General features: G+C 51.9%; 5 protein-coding genes across 5 annotated transcripts; 3 read left to right on the forward strand and 2 right to left on the reverse strand.

Annotated features, from left to right (window-relative positions):
• Window positions 1–201: 201 nt before the first annotated feature.
• J4E88_000851 (uncharacterized protein) lies at window positions 202–908 on the reverse strand (the record flags this gene model as incomplete). Its single annotated transcript, XM_049394524.1, has 3 exons — window positions 202–226; window positions 275–774; window positions 870–908. The coding sequence occupies 3 exons, from the start codon at window positions 906–908 to the stop codon at window positions 202–204; spliced, it is 564 nt and encodes a 187-aa protein (XP_049260353.1).
• Window positions 909–1,991: 1,083 nt separating this feature from the next.
• On the forward strand, window positions 1,992–3,618 carry J4E88_000852 (uncharacterized protein; the record flags this gene model as incomplete). Its single annotated transcript, XM_049394525.1, has 2 exons — window positions 1,992–2,042; window positions 2,092–3,618. The coding sequence occupies 2 exons, from the start codon at window positions 1,992–1,994 to the stop codon at window positions 3,616–3,618; spliced, it is 1,578 nt and encodes a 525-aa protein (XP_049260354.1).
• A 615-nt stretch (window positions 3,619–4,233) lies between these two features.
• Window positions 4,234–4,993, forward strand: J4E88_000853 (uncharacterized protein; the record flags this gene model as incomplete). The annotated part of the gene is made up of 2 exons (XM_049394526.1): window positions 4,234–4,242; window positions 4,319–4,993. 2 exons carry the CDS (start codon window positions 4,234–4,236, stop codon window positions 4,991–4,993), a joined length of 684 nt encoding a protein of 227 aa, XP_049260355.1.
• Window positions 4,994–5,321: 328 nt separating this feature from the next.
• Window positions 5,322–7,072, reverse strand: J4E88_000854 (uncharacterized protein; the record flags this gene model as incomplete). Its single annotated transcript, XM_049394527.1, has 4 exons — window positions 5,322–5,993; window positions 6,049–6,287; window positions 6,335–6,678; window positions 6,735–7,072. 4 exons carry the CDS (start codon window positions 7,070–7,072, stop codon window positions 5,322–5,324), a joined length of 1,593 nt encoding a protein of 530 aa, XP_049260356.1.
• A 4,660-nt stretch (window positions 7,073–11,732) lies between these two features.
• Window positions 11,733–14,110, forward strand: J4E88_000855 (uncharacterized protein; the record flags this gene model as incomplete). Its single annotated transcript, XM_049394528.1, has 8 exons — window positions 11,733–11,736; window positions 11,786–12,036; window positions 12,086–12,290; window positions 12,336–12,367; window positions 12,416–12,590; window positions 12,655–13,761; window positions 13,814–13,995; window positions 14,045–14,110. 8 exons carry the CDS (start codon window positions 11,733–11,735, stop codon window positions 14,108–14,110), a joined length of 2,022 nt encoding a protein of 673 aa, XP_049260357.1.
• Window positions 14,111–14,236: the final 126 nt, after the last annotated feature.

Consider the following 14,236-nt stretch of genomic DNA (forward strand, 5'->3'; position numbering starts at 1 on the left):
TGACACAAACGCACGGTGAGACACAAGCATACATGAATCAGACATTCGGACACGTGCGCTCCTCCTACAACACTCCCACGCGCTCATGACAAGGGGTGGTATAGAGGTTCACTGATGGCTACACGGAAAGCATGGAAAAAAAGTCTCCATATATACAGAAAACCGATCGTCTTTCTCTACCTACCCAGTTCCTCTTGTACTCTAAGCAAACGTCCGGCATGGGTATCTGTGTCACATTAGTGTCGTTCCTGAAAGATCAGATAAAAAGGCCTACGCTGTGCCATATGACTGCTCGCTCTCTAGCTCGTATCGCTTGTGTCCGCCAGCAAGGGTGTTGTGCAGCCCACTCGGTAGCGGAGGCATACCACCAGGACCCAGCACATCCTTTGCAAGTCCAGTGTTCTTCTCAAACGCGACCGCCAGTCCCTTGGCGCCTTCCTCTTTCGCCGCGACCAGCGACTTTGTGCCTGCCTCGCCAATCAGCTCCTGCTTGGGTGCTGCCGCGCTTCCTACTTCGAGCAGCGCAACCGCGTCGGACTGGGTGACTGTCGAGAGCCTGGGGTATCGTCGTCGCACGTCGCGCTTCCAGTATGGGTTCTCGGCGATATCAGCGGCAGGGAGAGTGACGGGGTCGTCGTAAGAGTTGGGGTCGAGACCGCCTGGGGGTGGGTTGCGGAATTGCGGGTTCATGGGGATACCCGTGGAGCGCTTGGGGTCGAGCGCGAAGAGCCTGTTAATCGCGGCATAGATTCCGGTAGGCTGGACGGTGTATTTCTACAGATCTACAGTCAGTACCCGTGTTCGCAATCGTTAATGGCCGAAGAGGGGCGGCGAGGTAAAGGCATTCGAGATCGGTTCGGGCTGCGTACCGAAAAGACAGTAGTCTTCACATTCTTGGCGACGGACATCTTGAGGGACTGGCCTTCCAGACAGGCTGCAAGGGTATCAATGGGTCAATGGGCGGGTGCCGTGCTGTCGCGCGTTTAGGTCGACTATCGTGACGCTTGGTGATGTTCGCGAAGCTCGATGGATGCCAAGACGGCACTATCCGCTTTGATACTCGCGCCTTTTCATTCGTCAGGTCTGTCGCGAACATGAACCGCGACTACACTCGCGATCTTTCGCCTTGGCTCTGATTTCAATCATATACCAGTCTGCAGTCATTGTCTCCAGCCGAACTCTCGTCCCACGAGGTACTGGTGCTTCACGGTCAACGTGACAGGCGATGAGAGCGTTAGCGATCCCTCTCGATTACTCGCCTCTGAATGCTGAGTCTATAATCTTTCCCGGATCTAAGAAAGCATTCAATTGGAAGCGCTGATAGGAGATGGCTTGCAGCTCGAGCTTGCACCACTGCCCAGATGCTTTCTACCACCCTCTTAGCCGCAGTGAACTTATTGTGTGCCTGCTAGTTCAAAATGATATGAGCCCGCGTCTGTGCATGCGTTGTTGACTACCTACCCAGTAGGTATGCATGAAGCCAAATCGTCCCTACCCCACTGCCGTTGCAACTGTGATTGTTGCCAGGCTTACGCGCACGATATCCGCGCCCTTCCAACCCCGAAAAAGGTGGGATGGCACGGGTATCCGCTCTAGCGTCCTCGCCAGCTGAGATATCCGTTGCACGTGATTGCGACACGGCGTTCTGCATCGATATCCGACATTAGCCGTGACACGCCGCTACGTACACCCAAGACACCCGCTCGCCGATTCTGCGATGAGAAGGGCACGAGACTACTCCACAACGCTGTTAATCTTTGTCATCGCGATGGAGCTGGGATCAGGGAGGGTATTGCGGGAGCTGCGGATGGTGGTGGAGGGTGAATGAGTACTTATGTACCTTTATCTGCACAGGATCTCGTTGGTGAAACGATTTTGGTACTCTCCTTCGTGCACACGAATTGTACAACTGCACGCGTGTTTGTGGCAATGATCTTTGTTCGATACCAATAACACAACACACATTCAACTCGCCTTGAGCTGTCGCAAATATGACAATTCTATTCCTACTGGCCTCCATCTTCGGAGCGCTGGTTCTCTACGTACGTTGCTCCCCGTTCTCATGCCATTAAAAGCTAACACCATGCTCAGATCTTCGGAGTGATCGTTTACCGCCTAACTTTCCATCCTCTTGCATCATACCCAGGCCCTTTCCTCGCAAAGATCACAGATATCTATCTGGCGTACTACGCCTACAAGGGCTCTCGGCATCTCGCTTTCCACCGCGCGCACGAGCAATATGGACCGTACGTCCGTCTTGGACCGAATCTACTTTCTGTCAATACCGCCACTGGTCTAAAGACCATCTATGGATTCCGATCAAACGTCAAGAAGGCTTCGTTCTACGAAGCGTTTCCCAGTACACCCAAAGCGGTCAGCGTCCATAGTTCTATCGACAAGATGCAGCATGCACGTAAGAGACGTGTGATGAGCCACGCTTTCAGCGACTCGGCCATCAAGAGTCTTGAGAAGTATATCCTGGCTAATGTACGTGTCGGCTGCGAACTGCTCGGACGCAAGAGCAACCACTGGTCTGCTGAGAAGAGCCTCGCCGATGAGAAAGATGGTGGCTGGAACGACGCTTGGAACGCTGCGCATTGGTGCGAGTGGCTCGTTTTCGACATCATGGGCGATCTAGTATTCGGCAAGGCTTTTGGCATGTTGGAAAGCCCTACCAATCGCTTCGCAACTCAGCTGGTTGGCAACGCGGCACACCGACATCTCATCTGCGGAACGCACCTTACCATCCACAACTGGCACCTGGACAAGCTCTTCTTCCGCAAGATTGCAGGCCAGCGAGCGCAGTACATGCAGTACAGTAAGGGCCAAGCCATGGAGCGAACAAAGTTGGGCGTCGACGTCGACCGTAAAGACTTCTTCTACTACCTGCTTAACGCGAAGGACCCAGAAACCGGCAAGGGCTTCAGCATGGATGAGCTGTGGGGCGAGTCGAATCTGTTGATCATCGCTGGTTCCGATACAACTTCAACGGCCATGGCTGGTACCTTCTTCTACCTCGCACACAACCCCGCAGCGATGCAGAAAGTCTGCAAAGAGATCCGGGAAACATTCAATGATGTTGAGGAAATCGTAACCGGACCCAAGCTCAGCGGCTGCTCATTCCTACGCGCTTGCATCGACGAGACCATGCGCATGACACCCCCAGTCGCCGGTGCTCTTCCCCGGGAAGTCCTTGCCGGTGGTCTGGATATCGATGGTCGCCACATTCCTGCCGGATGCGACGTGGGCGTCCCAATCTACGCCATTCACCACAACGCCGACTACTTCCCTCAACCGTTCGACTACATTCCTGAGCGATGGATATCTGATCCATCCGCGAACCCGCTTCATAGCAGTCTCCAGGCAGCGCAGTCGGCGTACAACCCCTTCAGCATCGGTCCTCGTGGATGCATTGGCAAGGGTCTCGCGTATGTTGAGCTGTCGGTAACGATTGCCAGGGTACTCTATCTGTATGATCTGAGACTGGCACCAGGCACGACATTGGGTGCTGGAAGCAAGGACTTGGAAGTCGGTAGGACAAGGGCGTCTGAATATCAGATTCAGGACGTCTTTGCGAGCAAGAAAGACGGGCCGGTCTTACAGTTTAGGGCTAGATGATACCTAAGTAGCTTGATTAATGAACTATCTTGTTACAATTCTCGCAGACATATGACAAGATCTTTTTCTGCCATGCCAATATATCCAGTGGGCGAAAGCTTGGTCGAGCTATTCGTTGCAAAGGACTGAACGGTGTGACGGCCGCAGTTTCGCTGCTTTCGTGACAGTGTTATCGATAAGCCAGGTCTTGGCAAGCCAAGGAACGTTCTCTGTTTAGCGCGATAATGGCTGGCGTCTTTTCGAGCAGACGCGATCATTCGCCATCACCTGGGCATCGATTGCGAATGCACATACCATCACCTTCGGACTAACACAATTGACTATGGCTGTACCCAGGATACTCTCTCGTGGGCGCTGTCTCTTTGCTCGGACAACGCCTTCCGTACGCGTTGCTCAATCAGCTGTTCCGTTGATCAGAACATCAATTACGAAGCGAGAGTTCGCTGCCAGCCAACTGAGGCGGGAAGATATCATCGAGACACCGTCGAGAGGACCAGAGATTGCACTCACTGATGCGCGCGCTCCGACATCAAGCGCATCATCAGGGGTTGCTTTATTGGGTATACCAAAGCGACTGACGAGAGGAGAGGTCGAGGATCTACTACGATCAAAAGGATGCACCGTGTACGTCTTATAACATTTCTTTGGAGATTTCGCAAACAGGGTTTCGAACTAATTTTCACCCAGCAAGAGATTGCAGATGCGTCTTGATCGCTACACTTTCCAGAACGACACCAGGTGTTTCGCGGAACTTGGAAGCGAAGCAGAGGCTGCCAAGGTCATTGCAGAGCTTAATGACGCAGAGCTACAGCGCAAGAAGCTTATCGTCAGGCCTCTCAAAGACGACTTCATTTGGGGCCCTGTGCAGGACAAGCGAGACCACAAGTACGCTACTCGCTACTTCTTTGACGAGGGCCCCGCCGCTGCACTCGAAGCTGTACACCCATTGCTCGAAGGTCGTCGCTTGATGGTTAGAGTTCAGACACCCGGTTGGACGTCCAATACCAGCATCGGCAAACAGAAACAGAACGCGCTGCGGATACTTGACGAGCAGTTCGCCAAACATGGTACCATCGAACGCATCAGTGACTTCGCGCCATTCTACGGCGATAAGAAAAAAGAACCGCGCATTCTTTGCTTCATCGATTTCGCAACCAAAGAGGGTGCAGACAAAGCGATCGAGAACATTCACGATACGGAAATCGAGGGTCGTTTGACGTGGCTGACGCGTTCTGAGACCAATCAATACAGGAGCCACCAAATTGGGAAGGTAGCCCCAGAGGCGCTCAAACAACTACAAGAACGTGGTGTGGCGCCTAAAGACGAAGAGCTTCACGAGGACAAGTTTGTCAATCCGCTACCGAAGAAGGAATAGTCAAAGCAACGATGGTGGGACGTGTGTGTTAAATGAGCTAAGACTTTACTCGACTTACACCACAGTTTGTTGTCAGCACTGTGTTCTAAACGCAGGCATTTGTCGACCTTTGTACATTAAAGAAAATTTCTACATTTATACGAAGAGGCCAAAATAAAAAGTACAGGCTGGCTTGCATCTTGTCTCACACCCACCACAAGTCTTCAATTCTTCCATAGTACCTAAAGTTATAGTACAAACGTTACACAAACCCCTTCGCTCACAACGTGCAGGTAGCAAAGAAGCTTTACGCAACACGCATGTATTTGGGCGGGCGCTTGCCCTTAAGTTACCAGCTTATATTTTCCAGCTCTTTAGCGTCACTCTCTTCCCAAGGAAACAATTGCTCTGAAGCCTTGATCAACCGCTCATGATCCTCCGATCGCGGTTCGATCGAACAACGGTATGGCACAGGGTGACTGATCGCTCCCGGCTCGAACTTCACCTCCGGCTCCACAACGCGACCATCTCCATCAACGAACTTGGTGATGTCAAACACCGCGAGAGTCTGGGCGATGGTAATGAAGAGCGCGTTATCCGCCACGTATCGGCCCGGGCAGATGCGGCGACCATATCCGAAGATGAAGTTTCTAGGGTCAGGCTCACTCTTATGAGTGGGTGTTTCGAGGAAACGCTCTGGTCTGAACACCATTGGGTCGGGGTAGACTTCAGGGTCGTGCGTGAAGTGCCAATTATTGGGTAGAAGGATGGAGCCTTTCGGAATGCGATACCCGCGACAGGTGTCTTCTTCCGTGCTGCAGTGTGGAAGGCACATTGGTGCGACGAGGTGCCAGCGGTGGGTCTCTTTCATGATTGCTTCGATGTAAGGAAGACTTTCGCGGTCTTTACTGACGGGTAGCCGGCCTCCGCCAATAACGCGATCTAGCTCTTCTTGGGCCTTCTTTTGAACTTCCGGGAAGACAGTCATAGCAAGGAAGAAGGTCATGATCGAGGACACGGTCTATGGATTGAGTCAGTAAAGTAATAGAGGCGCCGATGTCTGCATACAAGCTTACCGTATCAGCACCGCCCAGGTAGAGCGCCAATGCAGTCCACTTATGAACAAACTCCATCTCAGCATCCGAACCGAGACCTTCAATGCATTGCGACAAGAAAGACGGCGAATGCCTCTTCTCTCTCATTTGCTTCTTCACGAACTCATACGGTTGATTCGTGCATTGGCTGAGCTGCGCCGCCATTTGTCTCGCCGTGTCTTTGAACCCCGTACCTGGCAGCCATGCTGGCAAGTACCGCACTAGCCGACGTCAGAGGCCATATTAATCATCAAGAAGCGATACTCACAGAATGGGAAGATGTCTACCGACCACTTCCCAGGAACTGTAGCATCGGCGAACTGCTCCATAGTCTTGGCGGCCATATCAACGAAGGGGTCGTTGCCATTGGCGACAGCAGTGTAGCCGTAGGTGATCTTGAGAATGACACTGCCAGCCTCCTTTCGTATATGATCAAAGAGCTTGTCGGGTGACTCTAGAAGGTTGAGCAGGAAGTGCGCGGCTTCCGTCTCTTGCGCTTTATCAAACACGGACACGGAAACCTTCGTGCTCGCTATCTTGGTGATATTCTTACGCTGAATTTTCCATTCTGCGGAATACGGGGTCATCGCAATTGCATGACGCCATCCTACCCTGTCCGCATGGTCAGCGAGCACTTCCCTCACCTTACTATGGAGCTCTCCACATACATGTCACCACTAAAGGTCTGGCTGGGTCTCGAAGAATGAATCGCTGAGCGATCGCGCAACAGCTCGAATGCGATCTCAGGGTCGTTAATGATGATGAAAGTTTGCCCTAGCACTGTGACGGAACTAAGAGGGCCATAGACATCCTTGTGTCGTAGCCAGTGGTGGCACTCAAGCATGCCGGATTTGGGCATATCGTTGACATTTCCAATAATCGGGAGGCCCTTTGGGCCCGGGGGAAGAGGTCTCGCATTCTTTCTCTCCAGATGCCAACGGGTGGCGTAAAGTATGGCAAATGCAGCGAAAGCAATAGCGATCGTGGCTGATAATACGATAGACATGGTGATGACAGTGATGAGGAAAGGCAGTTGCCGGGATTGTAAAATGATCGAGATATACCTGTCCTGCCAAGCCAGATCCTTCGCCATATCAGTATCTTCCTGCGTGATGACGGTTCGCTTAGAACGGCTGCGCCGCATCAATGCAAATACAAAGTGCTCGAGAACATTTCCGCCAGTAGAATAAAGCGTAGCAATCCCGCAGGATTTGGGCCGTGTCGAAAGGGTAAAATTATCAAATCCTGGACGTCAATGTTATCGGTTGCGGCACAGACCTGTCAAGGAATGGCAAGCCCTGGAGTCTACCAGTGATCATCTTCCATTGCGCGCGGATCTTTTCGAGGCATGGTAATTCGACGGGGCGACTAAAATAACGGCTATGATCCATCGGATCCTGCAAGCTGTCAGACGCTCAAGAAGGTAACCCCCTTAACGCATCGTCGCTGAACTGAGCCATGAATCATGCGTCGTGTTGAACATATACTCCCAGCGCTTTGTTGGTAACAAATCTTGCGCTGCTGCGCATCTTCCCACTCCATCATCGTCGCGATGAAGTTCGTCCAGTACTTTGCGACATTCGCCATCTTAGTGCTACATATACTCGCACAAGACGATGTTTTGCGAAAACTACCAACTTGTGCAGTCAGTCGATGACCGAACTTTCGTGGCACCAGCGGCTAAGAACTACAGGCAAAGTGTTTCCAAGCTCTTATACCCTCGAGCAATTGCAAGCCCGACAACTTCGACTGTCTGTGTGCCGACACCACCTTCCAGACAGCATTCGCGAATTGCAATGCTGAAAACTGTACTGTTACCGCATCACTCAGTGCGACCAACGAAACCTACGCGGCTTGCGGCATACCGATCAGGGACGAGAGCGAGACAATGATCGCTGTCACGACATCTATCGGCGCTCTTGCTGTAACAATGGTTATCTTGCGACTGACAGATCGGTTCTTTTCAGCCAACGCAAAGCTTGGGCTGGACGACCTACTCATCGGGCTGGCTGGGGTAAATCATGAGCGTTGAGCGTGCAGGGCGCTAGAGCTGACGAGGGGTAGTTGGCCTCGTTGTTTCAGAACGTCCCTGTCATTGTCGGTAAATCCCTCCCAACACTCCATCTATAGATGAAATGGTCGACTGATGGGCCTCCTAGCGGCTCGTCTCGGATTCGGAAGAGACATGTGGGGGATATCGCCACCGGCGATAACAAATAGCTTCAAGGTAAGCCTCGCCTTTAGCGTCCGCTATGAAGCTAAATTCCGCTGCAGTGGTTGTACGTTAGCTATTTCATGTACCAAATCGCAGAAGCCTTCTGTCAACTGTCCATCTTGGCTTTTTACCTGCGGATCGCAACCTCGCCAAAACTACGCACGACCACGTTTGTCCTGATGGGGATTGTTACCTGCTTCGGTATCGGCAATACAGGAGCCATGATTTTTCAATGTCAACCTATTTCATTCTTCTGGGACGGGTGGAAAGGCGAAACAAATGGCCGATGCACCGTCGACGTTCGGCTATTTGGATTCATTCGCGGCGCCATTGAGATCATGCTCGACGTGGCAATCCTATCGTTGCCTTTGCCCATGCTAGCGAGACTACAGATGTCCTGGAAGAAGAAGGTCCAGATTATCTCTATGTTCGCTGTGGGCTTCATCATTTTCATCGTCAGTTGCCTTCGCTTGTGGGCTCTCGTCCGATTTGATCAGAGCTCAAATCCGACTTGTGAGTACTGCTCCTCCTTTTGGCTGCACAATGACTGACCGCGCAATCATAGACGACAACGTATCCGGTCTTTACTGGTGTGCAACCGAAGCCAACCTCTTTATCGTAGTCGCATGCATGCCGGCCATGCATGCGATGTACCAGCATACGATTCCAAGGATATATAGAACATCCTCAGGCTCCGGGAAGAGCAGCTACGTCTCGAGTGACGATCGCTATCGTATGCGAAGATCAAATCATCGACTGTCTCTGGGTGGTATCTCGAAGGCTATCGATATCCAAGTCAAGCGCGAGGATTTTTCGGAGTCGGATGTCGAACTCGTAGGCCGGACAAACTATCAATGATGCTTTGGGAGGTGGAAGGCCGCGCGTGGGGTTGCGAGCGACGCATCAGGTGTGTAGCGAAGACTGGCGACATCTGTGTTCTCGATGACATGTAGACAGCATGACTAATCGCCGCGAACTTCGTTCTGGCAATGCCAAAGCTTCCGCGCTGCACATGTCTGCTTAGTTGTGAGATGGTAGAAGCTGCATTATCTAGAGGTAGCAGCCAATGACGTCATTACCTACCTACGAATCACCTAGCCTGTTCGGGCAGACCATGAAGACTGAAGGGCAACACTTCTGTCCGTTTTCGTTCCTCTATTGTCTGGCGCCCACTTCGCGAACATAACAACTAAGCTTTGCTACAGTGACCACTGCATCATGGCGCTCAACCCCGAGTCGACTGGTCTGACGATTACAACAGGCGACCAGATGTAAGCTCGCATCTCCACCTTGAAGGCTAACGCGTACAATACTGTTCAAGGCACGGGGACATAATTGCTAACTGGAATAGTGCGCGGGTTGACGAACTCATATCGCCTTTTCTACGACTTCCTGCAGAACTTCGCAACCTCATCTATCTATTCACGTTTACAGGCTCTATGATACGTATGCATCCGCGGAAAGGCGAACAAAGCGCGACCAACCCTATCGGTCTCATTTGCTGCTGTCGGCAGCTCCGCCACGAAGCCAACTCACTCTTCTATTCTACAGCGACCTTCGAAATGGAACTGGCCATGCCTTATAGCCACGAAGCCGCTATCGTCGCCATTAGAGCTGAGCGGTGTGCGCGGATCACCTCGATTCAAACCTCTATGTTGTCGGTAGAATTCCAATATGTACACTGGGCTTACCCGGCGAAATGGTTCCAGGAAGAGGTTGAACCTCAAGGGAGGGCTAACGCAAACGCGTTCCCGGCTTTGAACACGGTTCACGTCAAAGGTTCGAGGCTACAATTGTCAGCCCTCAGTTCCGATACTAGGGCTCACCTTGTGCGCGCATTGCGCCTTGTATATGGAAAGCCCGCCATCGAGGTTGTATTTGAGGCAGGACTGGAGGGTGCCCTGAGAGCTGCCGATGATGGACAACCGTGAAGGCGAGCCGATTCTGGTCATTGTCAGTTGCTAGTGACTTACTCCGTTTTCACGACGTATGTATCGGGTCGATTGCAGGTCGTCAAGGCACGGGGGGTGAATGGAAAATCGTATGCTCCTGGAAAGCTTGAGCTGAGGCACTGCCATTAAACCCCCACGCGCCCTTGATACCGCAGTTGCATCTAAACACCTACACTCTCTCATAATTCTTTTCAAGTGTCCAACTCCAACCACCAATATGTCCTCAACACTCACATCAGAGATGCAGGATTGGATTATGGCTCCCAGTAGAATACAAGCCATGTAAGCGGCCTTGCATGTTCGTTGATCAATCACTAATAGGCATAGTACAAAGAGAAATCAGCTTACCTCGGCTCTTCTTCGGCTTCCTGGTGAGCTGCGTAATAAAATCTGGGAATACAGCTGTCTAGGCAGAACGATCAAGTCGGTTTCGTCCACATACGAAGGTGCGCCAATCTCTAACCGCGAGCCTGTTGGCCTCCTCTTCGCATGTAAGCAAATGCGCTGTGAAGCGACTCCACTCTTCTACCGCTTGTCCACCTTCGATATCGGAGACTTCAAGAGGTGGGAAGACCTAACGTCCATTCTGTCCACGCCGCAAAACCGGACGATTACCACGATTTGGCTCAAACCTGTGTGTCGCCTCGTTCCACATTCTCAACGCGCGCCCCAGCATGCCATTAAGCGTATCGGCCTCCGGAATGTCAAATCCGAATCGTGGCGCCTGTTTTGGGGCACTGCTTTACAGGCATACTTCCATGGACATGAACTGGATGTCATACCTCTAGGATGGATGAAGACTTCGAAAAGGTACCTTCGCCCAACCCAGAAAAATAAGATAGGTCGTAACTGTAATCGCTTGATGGATGGGCACATGATAGTCTGTAGTGATGCCGAAAGTTAGGAGCGACAGCCGGATTCCTTGGATAAAAAAAGTCTATTGACTGCCACCGGAAGCTGAGTCGGGGATCGCGTGATCGGAACTGTGCCCGTGTGGAGCACAGGCAATGACCAGGCGGAGCAGGAACTGGATAGATGGCGGCTTTAGCATGTGTGCCAGCGATTTAGATGGTCGGACAACGAGAAGGATGATTAGAATGCAACCTTGGAACGGTCTTTAGGATAATCTCCACCGGTGCAGTCGCGAACTAGGAGCATTATGATTGCTGACAGTGACGTAAGCTGAGATGGAATGCGGGGGGTGTTCGGCCGAAGCGGTTAGCCTCGGCATCGGGGATGATGGCCGCCCCGAAGGCATCTTCGTAACAACGCGAGTTGTGCCCTTACGCCTTGTTTTGACCCACTGTGATACTACCACTCGAAATGAGCGCTGATGGTCAGACGCCGAGAGTGGTACCTCCAAGTCGACGAAGAGACAAGCCCATCTTGAGTTGCACCCTTTGTCGACGACGCAAGTAAAGAATCAGCTCACCTGACCGGAAGAATTGCATGCTAATTGTCTGGAGGTTGAAATGTGATCGACAACAGCCATGCAAAACATGTGTCGATCGCGGACTCTCGCTGTCGTGCGTCTATGTTCGCAACCCACCAGTGCAAAAGGAACCCAAAATCCCGAACAGCGTCCATGACAGGATTGACCAACTCGAAAAGCTCGTCACCAACCTCATCGGTGGAAATCCTGTTGATACAGCTAACCCCGCGCTATCCAGCCCATCACAAGCGCGGCAACATCATAACGGAGGAAACAATGGGGACTTGCCTGGCACGCCGGATCGCGTAAATCTCAGCTGCGATGCAACAAGCTATACGAACAGTGGACATTGGACAAGCATACTTGATAGCGTACGTGAAACCTCTCACAGAGACTCTTACCTCTCTAATTCCAGCCCAGATATCGGAGCTGCGCGAACATCTCGACCAGGTGCCCGTATCGCCCGATCCGGATGATGAAGTGGTGAATGAAGTACCCGGTCCAGAGCTGCTGTTTGGACGTAATGCCCATGCGACTAGAGAAGAGCTCCTCGCTGCTCTTCCTCCACGGTCAGAAGCGGATCGACTCATTGATACATTCTTCATATCAATGGAATCACACCCGAGTATGTTCACTACCTCGATTGAAGAGTGCCCACTGATGTCTCCAGCCCTCATTCACAAGCCGACCTTTCTCAAACAGGTGAGACCATATGGTCATCTCCACCTCTGGTAGCTGATAGCCATACAGTACGATGAGCTGTGGAAACAACCATTCGAAACTTCAACGATGTGGTTGGGTGTACTTTACGCTGCACTGGCTCTCGGCTTTCGCTTCCAAGTCGCGGTGAACACTCATCAGCTTGGCGATACTGAACTCGCCGACCTGGTGCGGATCAACTTCTATCGCGAGAAGGCTGCGCAATGTAAGCAGAAGCTGAGTACAAACTACATGTGACGCAATTGCTGAGTCCGCACGTCGATATCTAGGTATGATTCTTGCAAACTATACCAAAACACCGCCATACACGATCGAAGCGTTCTTGTTGTATTTTGGTACCGAATTTCTACGCTCAACCGACAGCCAGTTCAGCATATACATGCTTGTTGGCATGCTTGTACGTCTTTGTTTCCGAATGGGATACCACAGGGACCCGTCGAGATTTCCGAACATCTCGCCTCACGAAGGTGAGCTGAGGCGTCGTAAATGGCTCGTAGTCATGTCGCTAGATTTAACCACCTCTTCTCAAGCCGGACTGCCACGGACGATCATGCCGCAAATGTACGATACTCAAGAGCCCCGCAACTTGGGTGAAGACGACCTTCACGAAGACATGCTAGAACTACCACCCTCAAGGCCCGAAACTGAGTTGACGCAACTGCTTTACTCCATCGTTCTTACGAGGTTGCGAAGTGTGCAGGCCAGGATTGTAGATCTCGTCAATGCTACCTCGCTGCCACCGTACGGAGAGATCACGGAGATGGACGCCACACTAAGAGATGTCTTCGAAAAGATACCACAATCGCCAGCATCGAACACCTTCGACGATCTTAGTACCGATTTATCACCAGACTTCATGCGCTACACGTATTTGAACGTGGCCTTCTTGAAGGCCGAGCTTATGTTGCATCGACCCTACTTCGTACTCGGTCGAACCGATAGCAGATATACATACTCCCGCAGGGTCTGCTTGAACGCTGCTATAGAGATGCTCCGCCTCCAGAGCAAGCTTGACGCTGAGGTCCAACCAGGAGGTCGACTAACTTCACCAGGGTGGCGTCTCTCTACCTTGAGCTGGTACATGTCTTCCATTATTGCGCAAGACTTCTTACTCGCGACTACCGTCTTGGTAGTCGAGCTTGATGAGGAACTCATTGCTCCCATCCCACTGGGTTTTGAGCTTATGGAAAGCGGGGCGCAACTGGACCAAGCGTCCCCGACGCAAGAGGAAATCGTCGCGTCGTTGCGCTCCGCTTATCACATCTGGATCAGGGCTAGCAAGAGATCGCAGGAGGCACGGAAGGTTGCTACAGCCGTGAAGCTTGTTCTCTCTAAAGTTCACGGCAGTGGGGTACAGGCTACCGATTCGGCGCACGGTGAGCCGCATCTTATTCACTACCCGCTTACATCTACTAACGTCATCGAAAGCGGCTCACATAGGTGCCCAACTTGATTTGACTTCCCCATCCCAGATTTTCGACACCAACGATCTTGGATTCGCTGTTCCCGACTCGGATGCATTTGACATGGGCAATAGTGCTTTTGGTCACCCATTCGATTTTGGCTTCATGCCGATGGATCTGGACCAGTATACCTTACCTCTCGATTGGGTACGTTTAGCTCGGCTCATCAGGTGCTGTTGGACTAACCCATGATTAGGGCGATGCGTTTCCCAACCTCCAGCCGCATCCTCTTGGACAATATCCCCCAGGATCGTTCTTCTAGCAGTAGAAAAACTGCGCGTTCGAGTATCTTACCAACTCTCAGTCACTCTCCGACAACCAAAAGGCTTTGGCAAATGTACTTGAGCGACGTGGTATCGCTCAAGCATTATGTGGAGAGGCCACGATC

This window comes from Alternaria novae-zelandiae (assembly GCF_023758075.1).
Source record: "Alternaria novae-zelandiae strain BMP 2774 chromosome Unknown scaffold_1, whole genome shotgun sequence".
Lineage (NCBI taxonomy): Eukaryota > Fungi > Ascomycota > Dothideomycetes > Pleosporales > Pleosporaceae > Alternaria > Alternaria novae-zelandiae.